The following is a 21,857-nucleotide window of genomic DNA, read 5'->3' on the forward strand; positions in this document are numbered from 1 at the left end:
AAGTGAATTTATCACTCTAGATAAATATATAGTCTCAATATAGAAACAATAGAAAAATGAACATTTAAATGGTCTATTTTCACATTTTTAATGCTTGAAAATCTAATTAATCAATTATTAAGTCATTTTAGATTATAATTTACAATCTCTAAACACACATTTTGCTTAATAAAAGAAAATGTAGTGAAAAGTACCATTAGTCCAGTATAAATGTAAGATTTCAGAATAATCTATTTGTGTCACAGTTTTGTTGTGTTTTATTATCATGGTGTTGCTGTCTGTGTGTGTTCCCTAGTTAGTGTTCTTGGTTAATTAGTTCCTGCAGCTGTTCTGTTTCACTTTAATTACTCTGTGTGTTTAATCCAGGGGTCCAAACTCTGTCCTGCAGAGTTCAGCTTCAACTCTCCTCAACACACCTGTCTAGAAGTTTCTAGTAAGAGCTTGATTATCTGGTTCAGGTGTGTTTAATTGGGGTTGAGCTGAACTCTACAGGACCCTCCAGGAGCAGGATTGGACACCCTGATTAAGGCCCCGTTTACACTAGTGCCTTTTCATTTTAAAACGCATAACTTTTACTACGGTTACGCCTGTGGTTTACACTACTCCAGTGTTTCTGAGACTTCTGAAAACGCTGCAGACCCTGTTTTAGTTTGAAAACACTGGGGTTGTGTTTCAGTGTAAACGGACCAAAACAGAGACTTCTGAGAACGATGGTGTGGCTGCCCACGTCCACTCTGTGTGTCCTCGACGACCGTGTGAACAATAACATGGAGACTGAACTGCAATCTTTGCTGGTTTTGTTGTCATTTTTAGCAGCCATTGATCAGTTAAACTGCATTGTTTAATACTGCAGCTACTGACATGCACAAGAGGAAACTGTTTACACTTGTACACACATGCCCAGTGTGCATGAACGGTCATGTGACATGTGTTTTCAGTCGTGTAGTGTAGACGGAGATCGTTTCTGGAACGCTGTGTAAACGCCGGTGTAGACGAGGATCGTTTTCATTTTAAAACACGGTTTTAAAACAAAAACGTACTAGTGTAAACGGGGCCTTAAACCCTTAGTTCTTCTCTTTTTTCTGTCGTTTATGTTGAAGTGGTTGTGCTTTATTTCTCCTACATGTTAGATTTGTGATTAAAGACAATGTTTGTCACGTTCTGAGTTTGTTTTTTGATTCTCTTTCTGTTCCATTCATGTCTGAGTTTCTTTGTATATCTTCTAGGTTGTTAATAGTTCAGTCCTCCTCGTTCTCCACCTGTTTGTCTCCACAGTACCTTATTTGATTATAGTGTTCGGTTCAGGTGTGTCTAGTTTGTTTCTTCCTTTGTTCTGATCAGTATTTCAGCCTTCAGTTTGTGTTTGGTCCCTGTCCTGCATTAACTCTGTTCATATGTGTTAAAGTGGTTATATATTCTCCTGTTTTGTGTTTTGAGTGATATTAAAAGTCTTCCTGAGGATCTCCTTCGTCGTGCGCATCATTACTGCCACTAAAACCCTGACAGTGTTATTGTATTCTCCATCATGAGCTTCATTACAACCAGCCATTCCTGACAATCTGCTTTTAGTCTGTTTTTACTTCTGTCTTGTTTCATAGCAAAGATTTGTCAGATTTCAGCATTTGAAACATTTTATAGCCACAAAGTTTAAAATGCTTCAAGGTTTAATGCTCTTTCTACTGATACACATACAAACCTGTTAACTAATACATTTCTGAATCTTTCTTCAGATGGAGATGCAGCGCTACAGATGATGTGACTTGTGTCCTGTTGACTTAAAATAAACTAAACAGTAAATACAGTATAATGATACTAACTCTAGTTTCTCCAGCTTGAATTGTGGGTTCATCAGTAGATCACTGAGGTTTTTCACTCCAGAGTCTCCTAGATTATTCCAGCTCAGGTTCAGCTCTCTCAGGTGTGACGGGTTTGATTTCAGAGCTGAAGTCAGAGCAGAACAACCTTCATCTGTCATATAACAGAGGCTTAAACTACATTAGAGAGAGAGAGAGAGAGAGAGAGATCAGAAAATAAGACAGAAGAAAAGAAAACTCTTTATTCTGTAAAGTCACATCATCTTCATGATCAAATAAAACAGACAGAGGAAAGAGATCATCATCTTTATTTCACCAGATCACAAAATACTAAAAGGTGAAAATTTTACACAATTATAATGTGAACTCAGACTCATTGGGCCTCATTTATCAATCTAATGTAGATCTGAGCGCAGAAATCATCTTACTACAGGGTTCACGTGTGATTGAGTACAGAAAGGCCTTAAAATCTGCTAGATCTGCCTATTTTTCAAAACTCTTAGAAGAAAATAAACACAACCCTAGGTATTTATTTGATACAGTGGCTAAATTAACAAGAAATAAAGCTTCAACTTCTGATGTTTCCAAAGAGCACAGCAGTAATGACTTTATGAACTTCTTTACTTGCAAGATTGATAATATTAGAGAAAAAATAATAACCATGCAACCGTCTACTACAGTATCGTGTCAGATAGTGCATTGTAGTGTCCCTGAGGAAAAATTCAATTCATTTACTGCTTTAGGAGAGGAAGAATTGTCTAAACTTGTTAAATCATCAAAATCAACAACATGTATGTTAGACCCTATACCGACTAAGCTATTGAAAGAAATGCTTCCAGAGGTCATAGACCCTCTTCTCAATATCGTCAATTCATCTTTATCATTAGGATACGTACCAAAAACTTTTAAGCTGGCTATTATTAAACCTCTTATTAAAAAACCACAACTTGATCCTAGAGAATTAGTCAATTACAGGCCGATCTCAAATCTCACTTTTCTGTCAAAAATACTAGAAAAGGTAGTATCATCACAGCTATGTTCCTTTTTAGAAAGAAATGGTATCTGTGAGGATTTCCAGTCAGGATTTAGACCGTACCATAGTACTGAGACTGCTCTCATTAGAGTTACTAATGATTTGCTCTTATCATCAGATCGTGGTTGTATCTCTCTATTAGTGTTACTGGATCTTAGTGCAGCATTTGACACTATTGATCACAATATTCTTTTAAATAGACTCGAAAATTATGTTGGCATTAGTGGAATTGCATTGTCATGGTTCAAATCATACTTATCTGACCGTTATCAGTTTGTAGTAGTAAACGAAGACATGTCATATCGATCACAAGTTCAATATGGAGTACCACAAGGCTCAGTACTAGGACCGTTACTGTTCACTCTGTACATGCTACCCTTGGGAGATATCATTAGGAAGCATGGCGTTAGTTTTCACTGTTACGCTGATGATACTCAGCTCTATATTTCTTCGCGCCCTGACGAAACTTACCAATTCACAAAATTAACGGAGTGCATAGCTGATATAAAAAATTGGATGACCAGTAATTTCCTACTACTAAATTCAGAAAAAACAGAGATTCTAATTTTTGGACCAAAAACTTCTTCACGTAATAACCTAGAATATTGTCTAACACTTGATGGCTGCTCTGTTAAGTCTTCGTCGTCAGTTAGGAACCTAGGTGTGCTCTTTGATACCAATCTTTCATTTGAAGGCCATGTTACTAGCATCTGTAAAACCGCATTCTTCCATCTTAAAAATATATCTAAACTACGACATATGCTCTCAATGAAAAATGCATAACAGTTAGTTCATGCGTTCATGACCTCAAGGCTAGATTACTGTAACGCTCTACTGGGTGGTTGTTCTGCTCGCCTGATAAATAAACTACAGCTCGTACAAAATGCAGCAGCTAGAGTTCTTACTAGAACCAGGAAGTATGACCATATTAGCCCGGTTCTGTCAACACTGCATTGGCTTCCTGTTAAACATCGTATAGATTTTAAAATCTTGCTAATTACTTACAAAGCACTAAATGGTTTAGCTCCCCAGTACCTGAGCGAGCTCCTAATTCATTATAGTCCTTCACGTCTATTGCGATCTCAGAATTCAGGCCAGCTGATAATACCTAGAATATCAAAATCAACTGCAGGTGGTAGATCCTTCTCCTATTTGGCACCTAAACTCTGGAACAATCTTCCTAGCATTGTTCGGGAAGCAGACACACTCTGTCAGTTTAAATCTAGACTAAAAACGCATCTCTTTAACCTGGCATACACATAACACATTACCAATTTATATTTTCAAATCTGTTAAAGGATTATTAGGCTGCATAAATTAGGTCAGCCGGAACCGGGAACACTTCCTATAACACCTGATGTACTCGTTACATCAGAAGAAGAATGGCATCTACGCTAATATTAGTCTTTCTGTTTATCCCGAGGTTCACCGTAGTCAACCGGATCCGGGCCGTATCCAGGTGAGACCAAGGACCTGCACCTTGACACGACCACAACGCAGCCCTGAAGTATCAGCAGAGATTGAGTCAACTAGATCATCCCCTGTGAGGGCCTCATCGACACGACAGCCACGACACAGTTCCTCAACAACCGTCCATACCGGCGTGATGAATACGATCCTCAATTGGATGGAACTGAAATAAATACTTTTAATGTTGCGATCCTATTGGACTTATGATAGCAACCTGAATTGTAACAAAGCACTGTTGGCCAGAGGAGAACTGGCACCCCGACTAAGCCTGGTTTCTCCCAAGGTTTTTTTCTCCATTTTAACACCAATTTGCCACTTGTCTGCCACCTGATGTCACCTGATGGAGTTTGGGTTCCTTGCCGCTGTCGCCTCTGGCTTGCTTAGTTGGGGACACTTGACTTGACATTTTGATATTCAACAGTGCTTTTGATCTGCCTGCATTGACACTATTCTTTAAGAGCTGCTGTGCAGTCAAACAATGTACCAGTTATCAATGTAAAGCTGCTTTGACACAATCTACATTGTAAAAAGCGCTATATAAATAAAGGTGACTTGACTTGACTTGACTTGACTATATATATTTTATATAGGCTAGTTAATTTTGTTCTGTTTTTCTCCACAGAAGCGTGTGTGATGTGATGATGTGTGAATCCTCATGTTCTGCTGCTTATGTCACTATTTGTGAATGTAAAGATAAACTCCTGGAAACAAACAAACATTTGTGGTGTTTTTAATGGGTCACAGACACACATCTATTCTAATTTAATTTAATTCTAATATGACATTCTAATCTTAACGATTCAATCGATAATGAGCTTCGGTTGTCAGTCAGGAAAATAATCTGAACTAGATAAAAAAGTTTGTAGACAAACTTTAAGTTGGCTTAAAAAAGTCTAGCCAGAAAGATTGAAGTAGTTTTAAAAGTTTGAAGGTTTAAGTTTTAGTTTAGTAGTTTTAATAGACAGACAGACAGATAGACAGATAGATAGATAGATAGACAGACAGATAGATAGATAGATAGACAGACAGACGGATAGACAGACAGACAGACAGACAGATAGATAGACACATGGACTGACAGACAGACAGACAGACAGACAGACAGATAGATAGATAGATAGATAGATAGACAGATAGATAGACAGATAGATAGACAGATAGATAGACAGATAGATAGACAGATAGATAGACAGACAGACAGACAGACAGACAGACAGACAGACAGACAGACAGACAGACAGACAGACAGATAGATAGATAGATAGATAGATAGACAGACAGACAGATAGATAGATAGATAGATAGATAGACAGATAGATAGACAGATAGATAGATAGATAGACAGATAGATAGATAGATAGATTAGAATAATTAGATAGAATGGAAGTCTGAATGAGTCTCAATGGTTTAGAAATAGAACATAGAATGGCAGCTAATGGAGTCTGATGAGCCTCTCCAACTGTCAAAATTTGAATTCTGACAGTTGGAGTTTGAACAGTCTTGGCTCATCTGAACATTCCGTCAATGAAAGTCAATGGGATTTTTTCCAGATTTAATAGTCATTTTTAGGAAAACCGTGAGTCGGATCAGTTAGTAAAGATAAAGCACACTAAGTCAGAACAGTCTGAAGGTTTGAGCCCAATCTGGTAGTTCTAGCTTTAAACCTCTAGGAGGAGCTAGAGTCAGAAATCAGTTTAAATAGCATAATGAACAAAATGCTCTCATCTCAATTCTCCAGCAGATTCACTATGCTGCACCCAAGTTCACACTAACACAGAAACTTGTGTAAACGAGCTGAGACCTGACGTGAGATCTGATCATAGCCACCGCTCACGCTCATATTGATAAATGCCAAGTTTTGTGTGGAAACGGCCGTACGCCCAATTTTCTGTCATAATACGTTTTGTTTCATAAATGAGGCTCATTGTGAGATATTGAGAATAAAGTGTTTTAGTTTAAACTGTTGAAGTGATTTTCAGCATTTTGATTCTTGTATGTGAATGTTACTGACCTCAATCTCTCCAGTTTACAGTGTGAATCCTTCAGTACGTCACATAGGTGCTTCACTCCTGTGTTTCCTAGATTATTCTCGCTCAGGTCCAGCTCTCTCAGGTGTGACGGGTTTGATTTCAGAGCTGAAGTCAGGATGACACACTGTTCCTCTGTAATACTGCATCTATTCAGACTGAAGACAGAGAAATAACAATAGTTCACATCTATGATGATCATCTTATTGAAGAGCTTCAGCAGCATTTAGTTTCCAACAGTCTGTTCTGAAACCCAGTCACACTAGTTCTGTGTGCTGAAGATACTGTTTCTTCTCTTTCATTTAACTATTTATATGACATCTCTATTTTTTATTCCCTTCTTTATTCTTTATTAATAAAAATACTACTCGAATTTTACCATGTTGTTTTTCTGGCTGTAAATGCAGTGAATCCATGATAAATCCCAAGCACTGAAACTAGCAGTTATAATTTAATGCACTGTGTGGCGCTGTGGAGCACATTTAACAAGTTTATGAGTGGGGGTTCAATCTTCAGCTGGCTGGCAGGAGCAGCCACTGACAGGTCACGTGACCTGGTGGCAGCTGCCAGTCTGATTCTGGCAGGTCTGTCAGTGGTGGGCTGGTGGCTGGCAGAGTGTAACGCGTTCCCTATCACTCTTGCTGCACAGAAATACACAATTTTATTATTATGAATATAATATTATGACTCTATTCTTTTGTATGATTGATGTTTTAGATGGGTTAATCTCAATTAAAGCAGTCAAATGATCGTGATCTCAACTGATTGCAATTGACGCTCAGCCCAGCCAGCCATGTGTTCCCTATCACTCTCGCTGCATGGAAATACATAATTTTATTATCATAAATATGATCTTAAGACTCTATTTCCATGCAGCAAGAGTGATAGGGAACGCGTTACACTCTGCCAGCCACCAGCCCACCACTGACAGACCTGCCAGAATCAGACTGGCAGCTGCCACCAGGTCACGTGACCTGTCAGTGGCTGCTCCTGCCAGCCAGCTGAAGATTGAACCCCTACTGAAGTTTATTGTATTATCACATAATGTCGTCGTCTGCCTTTTAAAATCAACTGGTTGAGGAATTACTTGAGAAATCCATCCAGTATTTGGAATATTATACCAGAATATGTCTTTTCTCAGTTGGGAGGTTTGAATTTTCTTTTGATGTGTATCTTCAGCATTGAGAAGATCCCTGTTGCTCTTTCCAATTTCCACAAACAAGCACTTTTGGCATGGTCTATGATTTTCAAACACATTTTTTCTCCAACCAATTATTTCATTTGGAATAATAAGAATATTTGTTATAAACATGAGTCCTTATTTTTTGAAAATTGGTTTAAGAATGGGATCAATCGGGTTAGTCAACTATTTAATCAGGATGGTTACTTATTTACTTACCAAGAGTTTCTTTCTCATTATAATATTCCTGTTACTCCAAAACAGTTTGCCATTGTATTTGGTGCTATCCCTAATGGTGTCATTATGTTATTTAAGGGCTGTAATAGTTTTTTGTCAAGTTCTGAAATACCTCTCCCAGACCCGGCTGACACGTATGTAGGCAGAATATGCTTTAAATCTACAGTAAAAAATAATAGAGAGATTCATTTTCTTTTTCTTCATGATTGGGTTTCCACTCCTCATGTCGTTTCAAGATGGAACAATTTAGTGGAAAATATATTGTGGAAGAAGGTTTGGACTCTTCCTAACAAGTATCTTCTGGTAAATAAGGTCAAAGAGATTTCTTTTAAGCTTATTCATCGGTACTATCCTGTAAAAACCTTCATTGTGTCTAAATTGAAATTAAGTATAGATGTGAACTGTACTTTCTGTGATTCACAACCAGAAACTCTCTTGCATCTTTTCTGGTATTGTGATCATACAAGAAAACTTTGGCAAGACATTTGCCAGTTCATTGTAGACTATATATATAAAGACTTTGAGCTTTATTTCAAGGATGTCTTGCTTGGATTTGTTATTTTTGAGAAGCAGCATGAAAATTTATTCTTTCCAATTAATTTGCTTGCAAAATACTTTATCCACAAATGTAAAACTATGAAAGTGACCTACCATTCTTCTCACTTTCAAGATGTTAAGATCTATATTAAATCCTTATCTACCTCCTGAAACAAAAAGGCTAGTAAAACTTTGAATGTATGCTCACTTTTTGGTGTCTTTGTATAATCTTTATTTAAGATTGTTATTTTGTTTTGTGGAGAAGATTGTTATGTTTATGTGATCTGTTTAATTGATATTTCTTCATTTATTTATTTATATTATATATTTATTTTCCTCTAATTTTCAGTGTGATGTAATGTTTGGCCGTCCCTGAACCTCTGGCTCTTTTCGCACTTTTGTACTTTGTAAGCAAATGTTTAATATTAATAAAAATAAAAATAAAAAAATAAAAAAAGCTTGTTCAGAAACGATGACAAAATCTTGATGAATAAAAAACAAAAATGTCTTTCTCATTAAACGTCATTTAAATAAACTAATATTTGAATATTCGATTTTTATAAGCCCAAATATTCGAATGCAATATTTCTGAAAGATGCCCATCCCTACAGTACATCATATCAAACGCTGAAAATTAAACAATTACTTACTAGATTAAAAAAATGTGACCAATAGGTAAAACCCAGAAAGTGCAGTGCTATAAAGAATGAAACATAAGCTCTGCTGTCTTAAAATAAATAAACTTCAATCTCACTGTAACTGCTGTACAGTATAATGATACTAACTGTAGTTTCTCCAGCTTGAATTGTGGGTTCATCAGTAGATCACTGAGGTTTTTCACTCCAGAGTCTCCTAGATTATTCCCGCTCAGGTTCAGCTCTCTCAGGTGTGACGGGTTTGATTTCAGAGCTGAAGTCAGGATCACACACTGTTCCTCTGTAATACTGCATCTATTCAGACTGAAGACAGAAAGAGAAAAGACAATGACTCAGATCTATGATGATCAACTAACATGTTTAGCTTCATCCAGCAGACTTTTGCTGACAAATAAACAGGGATATCTAGGAGCAAAAACATGGAGAAAGACTACACATTGTTCATTTAAATATACTACTGACACTGTAACAATACAAAGGCTGAAATCGTCGATCTATTTATGTTAGTTTACACATTCATTTCATATCATCTTTAAGGTTCTTTCGTGTCAATGTCACTCTTGGTTTGATCACTGGGACAAATGTGTTTATGTCGGTTGTTTTCAGACACATTGTCTACTCTCTAACACTTTACAATAAGCTTCATTTGTTAACATGAACTACATTAGTTAACATGAACCAATGATGGACAATACTAGAACAGCATTTAATAACCTTAATGTAAGTTTCAATCAAACAAGTTTTGGAAAAGGTTCATTAGCTTTAGTGCTGCACCGTGAGGCAGTGTCACGTCTGTTCTAGTGCTAGTTCTGCTGCTCAATTCGGCTGTATTTAATATTTAATATTCATATTGACTCGCACATTACATAAACTTCACCAGCAAATTGAGTGATCATAATTTGTGAAACATAACATGCCGAATTGACTCGTTCACATCGTCACCCGCCACAGATGATTTTTACCCGCATTTGACGAGTGTTAATTTCAAACCATGTCATTATGAAATTGCACAGACTGTGTGTTAATGCATTAAGAAAACAGGTTAAGACAGTAACTGTATGCAGAAAGCACCTAAAAGTTGTACATTAAACTCATGGGAAAGGAAAATGTTGAAAAACATCATTACAACAACACTGTACAGGATTTTTAAGTTAACAGTAAACTAAAACTCCTGAGAGCTGAAACTTCGACTCTGAGAGCTTTCTTTGAGACCAGAACTGAAGGATCACAGAGAGACATCGAGTTTGCCACGACAGTGACGAGTGTCCATCCCTGACAGAACTGACCTGTGAAAGTTAGGAAAGACATCTGTGTGTTTATAGTGCAGCTGTTTTTTCAATCTATCACTTATTTGAAGAGTTTCTAAGCTCTGGAAGAAAACCATTGATCTCCCTCTACAGGAACTGAAATAATTATTGACCCATGATCAAACTGTCTGTCTTAGTCAAATATTTAAAGCTTGATATCACGTTTTAATTGTGTGTTTAATTGCCTGTTTAATTGTATTACTTTACATTGTTGTGGCTCTGTGTGACGCTGAGAAAAACTGCTCTGACTCAAACAAGTGAGGAAATATTATTATCAGCTACAGTAACATCACAATTAAAAGTAATGTAATATTATAAATAAATGAACAATACTCACGTCAGTGTGTTGAGTCGACAGTGTTTATCCTGCAGTAGAGCAGCGATCTGATTCACTCCTGTGTCTCCTAGTTCATGTTCACTCAGATTCAGCTCTCTCAGGAGTAACGGGTTTTTACCCACAATTCCACTCACATACTGACAGGCTTCATCTGCAGCAGGACTCAAAAACCTGCAGAAGAGACAATTCAGTTCTCAACTAAATGTCTGTTGCATTACAAACAATAAAAACTACAAAATAAAAATAAAATAAAAACCTTTAACGTTTTAAGGACAAGCTCTAGTTAGTTATTTAGATGTAACTCTTTTCTTTGAACATTTAAATACACAGATAAATATATAAATACTTGAAAACAAAGTTATTTAAAAGAAATTAGTCAGTCTTAAAGCAAACTCATGAGAACAGAAACTTCCCACAGAGCAGAAAGACAAAAGCTCACTAGATCATGATTTTCAGTATGAATACAGAGTGTGAAATTAAGGCCTCAAGATCTTTCTGGCTTTTAAGCAGGAGGAGTGAGAAACATCAGCAGAGAAAACTGGCTTGTGAAACTGCATGTTTGTGAACATCTGGAGACTCATAGACCTGCTGTAGAGATACAGTGAATCTGGGCTTGATGGAAAACAACTGTGTTCAGAAAACAATTTGACTGAAAGGTTATCAAGAGTTTTTAATGAGAAGTGTGCACAAAAACAAAATTGTGCATGTTAATTGTCAAGGTATATCATAGTCCAGAATAGCAGCACATACACTGACCCATAATGTCTATTTGACCTGTAGCTTGTACCACAACTAAACTGTGTTGACGGTTATCATCATCATGACAGAACCCACAGCATCTGATCTGATCTTGATCATTTTGATGCAACAAATTCTCCAGCTTATTCTATAACTAAAATAATATATTTGTTATGAATATTTAGCCTGCATGTAACTAATTTTGTATTATTTCATCCCGTCTCACCTCAGTGTCTTCAGTTGACAGTTTGGATCCTGTAGTAAATCATCGAGCTCCTTCACTCCTGATTGTCCAGGATCATTTCCTGTGAGATCCAGCTCTATCAGGTGTGAAGGGTTTGATCTCAGAGCTGAAGCCAGAGCTTTATAACCTTCTTCTGTTACACTGCAGTTAGAGAGTCTAGAACAGGAATGAAAACATTCAGCTGATTAATCAGTTCAACCTCAACAATATAAATCCTTAAAGTCAATTTTATTTTGTTCTTTGTACAAATGTATTGAAAGATAGATGCAAAAACTGACAGCTGAATATGGAGGCAAACAAACGACACAGAGAACTGTAATATGTTAGACATCAACATCACTCTCAAGGTTTCAATTATCTAAAACTGTACAGGTGTGAAAGTCTTTGATCTGAATGATCCACAACAAACAACCTGAAAATGGCCGAAAAATGAGATAAAAAGAAAAGAAAAAAAAAAGAAAAAGAAATTAAAGTTTGGGAATGGCCTAATTAAATTCCAGACTTGTAGAAGGACTTGAAACACATCACATGCTGGAAAGCCTACAAATGTCACTGAGCTGAGACAGCTTTGCAAGGAGGAGTGGGGCAAAATGAGACAAAATTCCTCCACAGTGTTGTAAAAGTGTTTAGTCGAGACTAGCTGCAAAGCTGAAAGCAGAATCAAAGATACACAGGTCCCTCAAAAGCAATGTCATTAATTACTCACCCTCATGTCGTTCCACACCTGTAAGACCTTTGTTCATCTTCAGAACACAAATTAAGATATTTTTTGATAAAATCCAATGGCTCAGTGAGGCCTCCATTGCCAGCAAGATCATTTCCTTTTTCAATGCCCAGAAAGCTACTAAAGACATTTAAAACAGTTCATGTGACTACAGTGTAGAGGTCGGCCGATATATCGGGCCGATATTTGTCTTTTTTTAATATATCGGCATCGGCCAATATCCGTGTTTAGTAGCGCCGATTTAAAGCCAGGCACGTCCGCGGGCAGCCCTGTGTTATTGCTGCTGCCATCGCATGTAAATTGAAACTTTTGGAAGATTCAACAACAGTACTGGGAGATAAAGGTAGCCTAAGGCTTAAATTCTGATATTTCAAAGTCCTATGGCCATATATTTACTATATATTACTAGTAAACTATGAAGTGTTGCTCCACTTAGTGAAAGAAACAACGGATAGCATAAAACCATCGGAAACTGGCATAATGCTACAGCTGGTTGAAGGTTCACTAACTTGTAGTTAACTTTAAGGACTGTAGTTCAAAACTACCAGCAGCTTGCTTGCTAACATATTAGCCCCAATGTTATAAGTTCTGTTTTATTTTTCCTGTATCGGAGTTGGAGAATTTCACTCTGTTCTTGGGGTGGAGAAGGCGGCAGCGCTCACAAACACTGCAGCGTGATTGAGGGCTACGTTACTCCCGACAAATATTGGCAATAATAAGAGGATCTAGCATTTCCAATTAATGTAAGCCTGTTACATTCTTCTAGTCTATTATTATTACTATTAGGTAAGCTACTTTTATTATTAAATTAATATTATAATAAATTTGCCCCGCAATAATTTCACAGCGCATCACCGCATAACTGACATGCTGTGAGGATTAGGCTATCAGCTCCTCTTTGAAAATGTTTTAAACATTTTTTAGGTCTATTATACAATGAATTAATCTATAATCTACAGTCTATAATATTTCCTAACACTGCAGTCATAAATGAAAATTAAGAGCAGATTTAGGCTACTTCAAGCACCAACTTTAAAAAAAAACAAACAAAAAAACAAAAACAAAAAAACAAGCTGTTTAACACGAAATACTATTCGTCTCATTTGTTTCACTATATGTACGTGTATATGTATAAGTTATATACCGTTATCAGCATATTATGTTGAAATTCGTCTCTGAGAGAAAATGCTCCGTTAATGCAGCGTCAGGCAGCTCCGTCACTTTTACTTTCACTTTGAATACTGACCGAGGTTAAGCTTTTACCGGCATAACTTTTCCGCAAAGTTTGCACGTTGCTTCTTGTGTGATATCCATTGGCTCCCCTTCTTGGTTGAACCCCCGCGGATTTGCTCTACGCCACTGCACAGAAGTGTATGACATTTGTTCGGAAGCATGGTTTGATGCATACAATAGCCGGGTTTCCATCCAACTTTGCATAAATGAAAATTCAGCTCAAGAATATGCGCATCTGCATGTGTTTCCATCAACTGTGTAATGCGAAATGGACATCAGCCTAATAAAGTGATGTGTTCCGACCAATGACTAATATATATATATATATATATATATATATATATATAAATAAATAATGTCGCACAGTTATTATCCTCATCAAACCTGTCTAACGTTAACCGTCAAGAATGTCAGAAATCACTAAGGGTTTAGCACTGTCCTTGCATACAAGGCTGTGCAACATGACAAAGTTTTTAATTGATTTTTATTTATAAAGTTGTATTTATTTTATTTAAATGTATATTTAAGTTTACATTTATGTTCCAACAAACTTGAAAAATTCAGCTTGATAAATGCTCTAAAACTTTTATGTAAATCAAGTCAGTGTTCAATAAATGATGTTAAGTTTAGAAATGTTGTGCATCCACTTATTAGTGTGACATTTTAGCATGCAAAAGAAGGGGAAAACTTCAAGATATCGGCACTAAAAATCGGCAGCACATATCGGCCATCGGCTGACCCTGACCTCTAAACATCGGCATCGGCAATAGAAAAACCCATATCGGTCGCTCTTTACTACAGTGGTTCAACCTTAATATTATAAAGCGACAAGAATAATTTTTGTGCGCCAAAAAAAAAACAAAATAATGACTTTATTCAACAATATCTAGTGATGGCCGATTTCAAAACACTGCTTCATTAGGCTTCGAAGCTTTACGAAATCTTTTATTTAGAATCAAAGGTTCGGAGCGCGCATCAAATTGCCAAAGTCACGTGAACTATTGAAGTTTCAAAATACTTATGACGTAACGAAGCCTCGTTTACTGAAATCACGTGATTTTGGTGCTCTGAACCACTGATCCGAAACAAAAGATTTGAAAAGCTTTGAAGCTTAATGAAGCATTGTTTTGAAATCGCCCATCACTAGATATTGTGGAAAAGTCATTATTTTGGATTTTTTTTGGCGTACAAAAATTATTCTTGTTGCTTTATAATATTAAGCTTGAACCACTGTACTCACACGAACTGTTTAAGTATGTTTTTAGTTCCTTTCTGGGCATTGAAAAAGGAAATTATCTTGCTGGCAATGCAGGCCTCACTGAGCCATCGGATTTTATCAAAAATATCTTCATTTGTGTTCTGAAGATGAACGAAGGTCTTACAGGTGTGGAACGACATGAGGGTGAGTAATTAATGACAGAAATTTCATTTTTGGGTGAACTAACCCTTTAAGACGGGTGGGGAACGTTGATCCTGGAGGGCCATTGTCCTGCAGAGTTTAACTCCAACCCTAATTAAACACACCTAAAGATAATCCAGGTCTTCAGGATTACTAAAGTTACAGGTGAGTGTTTTTTTTCAGGGTTGGAACTCTGCAGGACAATGGCCCTCCAGGATCAACGTTCCCCATCCCTGCTTTAAGATACCTACCAGATCTCGCCCTCCTTTCTGTGGCAGATTTACCAGCTCTAACAGAATCATCTGAATTCTGACTCAACACTAGGTATGGAAATAATGATTACGTCACTAAATTATTAATTTCTATGATTTCATAGAAATTTCAAAAACAGCACAATTTAAATGTTAACATAAGAACTAAAATACATATATAGAAAATACTTTATCCTAAAAATATGATAACCCCCTGCAATTATTTGCATTACATTCAGTACTGTGGGAAGTAGGGGTGCTGAGGGTACTGCCCAAGAAAAAAAAAAGTGCTGTATTGTATAATTACATTGGGTCTCCAACTAAGCACAGTCTATAGTAAATTAACACATCTTTCTTAATTCTCCAACCGAGTGTAAGGTGCTCTAAGAAGCCTTTAACATTACTATGTGCTCAGCAGAAAACCTGTAACATGTCTGTAGCCAACATTAAGAATTACCAACCATTTCTACAGTCATTACAAAGACAGAGAGAGAGAGAGAGAGTTTATTTGTCAACATTTTACTTAAGCGTCTAGGCTATACACAAGTGATGTGACAGTGAGAAAATTTTAAGATTAATAAACTTGTGTCAACACCGGCGTTACCAATCACACCACATATTTTAAAAGAAAAGATATTCGTCAATGAGGCTCAGGATCTGTAGCTCTTTTTGGCAAGCAGGACGAGGCCAGTGGCACGAGTGTTAATGAGTGTCACCTGCGCGCCGCACTGGCTTTCGAGTTCTCATGGAGGAGCTTTGGAAGCATTAAAGGAGGAGCGACGACAGACAAGGACGAGAGAAGACCAGGCCTGTATTTTACGCTGTTTTTTTTTGTTTTTTTTAAAATGGATCTTTACCGTTAGATCTTTCTTTTTCTTCGAAGAAAACTAATGCTTAATGTCATTTCAATATTACTCTTAATGGAAAAATACAACAACAATAAAATAGCACAATGATAAACTCGCTAATATTAAACAAAACAAATAGGACTGATGACTTGATATACCTGCGTAACACAAATAAATGAAAGATACTTGGATTTTCTCCTTAATTTAAAACAAATGCTTAGTTTGTGGTTCATTATTATTTTTTAATGAAAAACACAACAATAAAACAAAGACAAACGCATTTATATTAAACAAAGAAATGTACTGTTATTATCAAAAGTTCTCTTGCACTTACCTCAGTATCTCCAATTTACACTTTATATTCATCAGTCCAGTGCAGAGCAGCTTCACTCCTGAATCCTGCAGATTATTATTGTTCATGTTCAGCTCTTTCAGATTGCTATCTGATCCAAGGACTGCAGCCAGAGCTGAACAGCTTTTGTCTGTTAAGTTACAATCATTTAACCTACAAGGGAAATAAATCACATTACAGAATTAGATGGAACACATACAATTTTTCTATACACAAATATTAAAAATGTCTTCCCTTTTTTTTTAAACATAAAAAACATATATAGGGTAAAAAGGCTGAGCTAAACTAACATTACTCTTCAAAAACTAGTATTTCCTGTACATTAGTGTTTTTTATGCAGTGACAAATGAAGCATTTAAAAAAAAATATTGTGTTAAGATTTATATCTTTATAGCTGAGTCTGGATTCTCTGAAGGATTTTTTTCTCTATTTCTGTCACCTGATGAAGTCTGGGTTCTTGCAACTGGTGCCTTTGGCTTGCTTAGTTGGGGACACTTAATATTAAGCAATATTATTGACTTGATGGGACTGACACTATTAGATGAGACGGTTCACACTTTTATAGCACATTAAAGGCCTTTCACTATAATTCTAAAAATGCCTACATTCCATAGGTGGAGGGTGAACCAACTCTAGGGTAAGGCTAGATGCGATTCCTCCATAAAAACAGCATTAGCTGCAGAGCATTAGCCAGAGTGCTAGGAATTCAGTCAGAATTCCGAGCTCTACGGTAACATTTTTCTAATAAAATAAATTTAAGAGCACAGTCAAAAATTTAGGAGCACTTTCTGATAAATAACAGGTATTATTTCAGGGTGATATTTGCCTCTTTAAATTAATTTCCTGGGGCATTTGTACCATTATAAGAGCAATTTTATCTTATTAAATGCATGCATCATATTTAATCAATTTCTTAAATTAAAATAGAAAATTTGTTTTTAAATGTTAAACAATAAATCCAATTACAACAATAAGACCCAATCAGACTGTTACTAATCAAAAGAAATCATCAAAAAAATCCATCTTTGCACTGCAGACGTGGCACAGAAGCTCCATCTGAAGTGGTATTATTAAGACATTTACATAGACTGCTTTATGCAGCTCACTGGTAAATAATGTTGTACAAATGTTTTTAAATATAATTTTTAAATATAAATAAATAAATAAATAATCTTTAAAAGTTTAATATTTTAAGTAAAAACAGTCTATGTAATGTGTAAATATGAAAATAAATGTAAATACGTTGCTTGGAGATGCGCAACAGCTCTGGCGTGGCTTTGTTTGAAACTGTTTTCACGAAATTGAGCAAAAACAGGCAGTACTGTGGCTAAAATTTTGTCACTTAATATCAGCTTGTTTATTTGACTTCAATCAGATCAGTAAGTACCACATTTGCAATCATGCCAACACTCTGAAAAACAGGAGTGTACTCGTGTGATAGTACTTAACTTACACATATTAGGCTTGCTGAGATCGACTGTGTTACTGGTGTTCAGCAGCAACACCGGTTATATCACTTGCCCACCATGACCGCGGCACCGCCCTCACTGTCGTTTTGTTTTTTTAATAGTATTAATAATCAATTAGTTTAGTTTGAAAATGGACACTACAGTTAAAAACTGAACGCGTCTGCTCAATTCAGTGAGCTGAATGAGAGTTGCAGCCCAGATCAGCAGCAGGAGTCAGATTTCACCTCACTTCAACCATTTCGCCTCACTTTTGTCATTGTACTGTTTTGTTGTTGCTTTTCATTAAGAATAATAATGAACCCAACCACCATTTAAGCAACTGCCGCCTCCGAATTGCCTCTTCTTCAAAAGTGAAAGTAATATTCGCACGGGCATTCAAAAGGGCGCGGATGCACACGTCGACTAGAGAGAGCAAGAGCACGCCCATCAACGCGCGTTCGGAAGTCGTCGGCAGCGCTGCACAGGTCACAGGACTTCACAAAATCAACAATGTCACCAAGTCTGTTTTTGGTTGTGAGGGAAAGATAACCTTGCTTCCCAAAGAACCCAGCGTTAAGTAGAGCTGAGAGATTTGTGCTCATGTATTACATATAGTCTCGATATTTTTCATTAAAATAACCATAGAAACTGATAGTTGCAATCACGTTTTTATTGGTTAAAATGAATGGAGAATATCTTGTGTTTTTCCGTGGCTGTTTGAGCTCTCAGGATCGGCGCTTATGGTTTCATAAACAAGGCTCAGTTCCACTCTGGATTTACAATCGTTTGAAACTGAAAGATGGAGCGGTCACAGCGGTAATGATCCCGGTCATGAGTCGGAACCGCAAGTGGTGAGTAAAACTGCATCAAATGTCTGTTTTGTTGGCAATAGGCGCCTAAGTGCATATAATGTAAACAATACAAACAATACATCATTCACTATATGCTATATTCATTATAGTGATTCAAAAGGTATCCATGGATAACACAATGGTGTATTGCGTGTTTAAATATATTTGTTTAGTTGACCATTGATAGCTTGCAGACGATCTCTACACAAAAGCTGCGCATGCTCGTCACTCTAGCTCCACTCACACGGCACGCCTCCAGGCACTCGGCTGTTCTCAGAAATACTCGGTACAGCGTATGTATCTTTTATAAATATGATAAAACTAAAGACTTTTCGGTGATATGAAGGATGCTGTACTACTCTATAGGTACTTAAGTTTAACATGAGATTGGCAGAAACTGTGTGTGATACCCCCCCTTTAATCAATTTTTGGAGGCATTTTTGCCCCAAGCCGCCATTAATTTCTGACATTGATTATGATAATCCAAATGTAGTATTTACAATTAATTTGGCTGCAAAGAAACAGCAGCATGAGATGGTCTGGTAAGTGCACGTGGCTGCATCACACCGGTTGCACCTTGTAAATAATCTTTGAAGTGTAGTCCGAGCGCATGTTTTTTGCACTTCCTCTGATGACTGAAGCAAAGTCTTTGAATTAAGGCATGAAAAGCAGCCGACTGCAGTATGAAACATAACATGTTAAGTTTAGATGCATTTTGGGAGTTGTACTTTTTATTCCGATTGTAGATCTATTCACGAGAATCGATCGGGTCACTCGCACCAGTGTGCCTAAATATTTTTTCACAGTCGCACGCAGTTATTTTCAGGAGCAAATACGAGTGAAATAGGCACAGTGTAGAGCCCTGTGATTGGTTATAGTGTGCAATGCTGAAAACGTGTAAAAAAATATAACGCAACACGAGCAGAGCTATATTTAATGGCGCAATCCACACTTTTCATTTAATTTTCATTTTCACTTTATTAGTAGATTTAGTTTAAATGTGCAGGTGCACTTTTGGCCGAACCCCTGTTAATTTTTGAACCATGGCCTTCCCCAGCCTTACACATGCTCCGCCTATGCTCCATTCACACATACACATCTTTTTGCTATGTAAACCTTAATGATTTAAGTAAAGCTGAGAAACCAGTCCCTCCAGGATTCAGAGGTTCTGCGATTGCAGAATTTACCTCACAAATCAAGCAAACGCCGCAAAATTCGGAGGGGCTTGCCATTTTTCTAATTTTTTCCGCAGATTTTGGGCCTGAACACGTTGTGTGACGTCATCACAACGCACATTCAGCCAAAGGAAAGCCCACTTCGAAGTAGGCTATGTGCACTGAACTTGAATCTATCGATAAACAACTGTTTGCGCCGTTGCTTCGGCAATGCATCTGTCAGTCAGTCAACCACTGCAACAACCCCGCTCCCGCTGTAAGTGCGCAACTCTCTCTCACACACAGACACACACGAGCGTGCACGCTCTGAGTGACATAATTTCCATCAATCGGTTCAGTTTATCAACAGTGTCTGTATGTTGCATAAAAGAGGCTTGCACACTCTGTAAACAACCCCAAAATGGACGAGGAGCAAGATGGAACAATTGAAGTAGACACTCAATGAAAATGTATTCGGTAATATAGCGGTTTCCAGGGTTACCCCTGTAAAAACAGCAGGCAACTACTTTACCTTTCTGACACTACTTGTGTACTGATTGTTTACTTTCGAACTTTATAGTTATGTTCTTTTGCACTTTAATCTGTTTGAAACATTTGTTTACTTTATACATTTTGTGTATTCTTCAAAAGTAGGCCACTGTTATATTTAAGGTTCTTTGTGTTGTATTATAAAAATACTAATCAACAATGTAAAGCCTGAAATAATTAAATAATAGTCAGAAAATAATTTATTTTTTAAACAGAAGTTTTTTTTTTTTTTTTTTTTACCTTTAGACAAAATATAAAAGAAAAAGTTTGCACATATTTTATGTTTTGTCATATATTTGATACACCAGGATTTACAATATGAAACGGTGAGTATGGAGGGGAAAAACAGCTTAATTTTATTCAGAGGCCAAAACTGATCAAAAATTGCATTTTGCTTCAGTTGTTATTTATATGACCAAAAATGTAAATCAATGAGATCTTTATAACAGTACAGCAGACTACTTACATAAAATGCATATAAATATAATTTGTCACTCTATATCTCCTAATAACATGTCTTGGTAGGAAGATATGCTTAGTTTTATGATAAAAGCTCTATAATTTTTATTGTGGGGGGCAAAACACAATGCAATGCAATAGGCATACAATGATGATTGAGAGATGAACAAATAAATGTTCCTGAAAGCCTGCTGTATCATATTTGATACATAAAATATACAAACCTTTCTAAAGGGGGAGCATATACCCCCAGACCCCCCTAGAGTACCTGACAACCATGCCCCCTTTCACAAAATCATGTGGGAAACACTGCAATATAACATTTTATAAAAAAAAATTTGTTTGTTTTATTTGGTGTTACATATGAAATAAAATGTTGAAATTATATTTTAAGTTATTATCAGTGTTCTCCTTTTAAAAATTACAGAGCCAAGTGGTTCTTGAACTCAGAACAGTAATAAAAATGTTAGAAGAATATTGACTCTGGTGTATTTTTACTGAAAAACTACACAAGAAATGCCGCAAATATTGCCACAAATTTTGAGAAAAGCCGCCGCAAAATCAGTCATTTTAGGCCGCAGAAATCAGAAAAAAGTCCCGCAAAATCCTGGAGGGACTGATTAACATTTACTGGATTAAAGCAATTTAGGTTTCCTTGATTATTCATAGTGGTCAACCGATGGCCGATGCCAATATCTTAGAGAGCAGGGTGGCCAATGGGTGATCTATCATTTATTTAAAGATAGCAAAAACACATCCATAACAATTGCTGAAATTAAATTTAAATTTAGTATTTACTAAATTTGAAATAATATAAAAATTATATGAAGAAGAATTTGAACTTGATAAAAAAATAATTTGTTGAAAGATCTTAAAACAGGGTTTCTACAGGTTTCATCAAATCTAATTTAATGCTTTTTAATGCCAATTTTTAAAATTTTTAATGCCATATATACATGCCGCTAAATGTCGATAGATGACGACATACGGCAATTAGAAAATTCTTCAT

General features: G+C 36.5%; 1 protein-coding gene across 10 annotated transcripts in view; it reads right to left on the reverse strand.

Moving 5' to 3' along the window:
* The window catches only part of LOC127504736 (NACHT, LRR and PYD domains-containing protein 12-like), a 595,457-nt gene that overhangs the window by 565,489 nt on the left and 8,111 nt on the right, over nt 1-21,857 (reverse strand). For 8 of the 10 annotated variants that reach the window (XM_051879684.1, XM_051879746.1, XM_051879736.1 and 5 more), the window contains exons 7-12: nt 16,370-16,540; nt 11,563-11,736; nt 10,599-10,769; nt 9,084-9,257; nt 6,329-6,502; nt 1,818-1,991 (exon numbers count right to left, since the gene is read on the reverse strand). In XM_051879684.1, the coding sequence (XP_051735644.1) occupies nt 1,818-1,991; nt 6,329-6,502; nt 9,084-9,257; nt 10,599-10,769; nt 11,563-11,736; nt 16,370-16,540 (1,038 nt within the window). The remainder of the gene's footprint in view (nt 1-1,817; nt 1,992-6,328; nt 6,503-9,083; nt 9,258-10,598; nt 10,770-11,562; nt 11,737-16,369; nt 16,541-21,857) is intronic. The other 2 variants (XM_051879764.1, XM_051879754.1) reach the window with 1 other exon arrangement.

This window comes from Ctenopharyngodon idella, chromosome 2 (assembly GCF_019924925.1).
Source record: "Ctenopharyngodon idella isolate HZGC_01 chromosome 2, HZGC01, whole genome shotgun sequence".
In the NCBI taxonomy this organism is placed as follows: domain Eukaryota; kingdom Metazoa; phylum Chordata; class Actinopteri; order Cypriniformes; family Xenocyprididae; genus Ctenopharyngodon; species Ctenopharyngodon idella.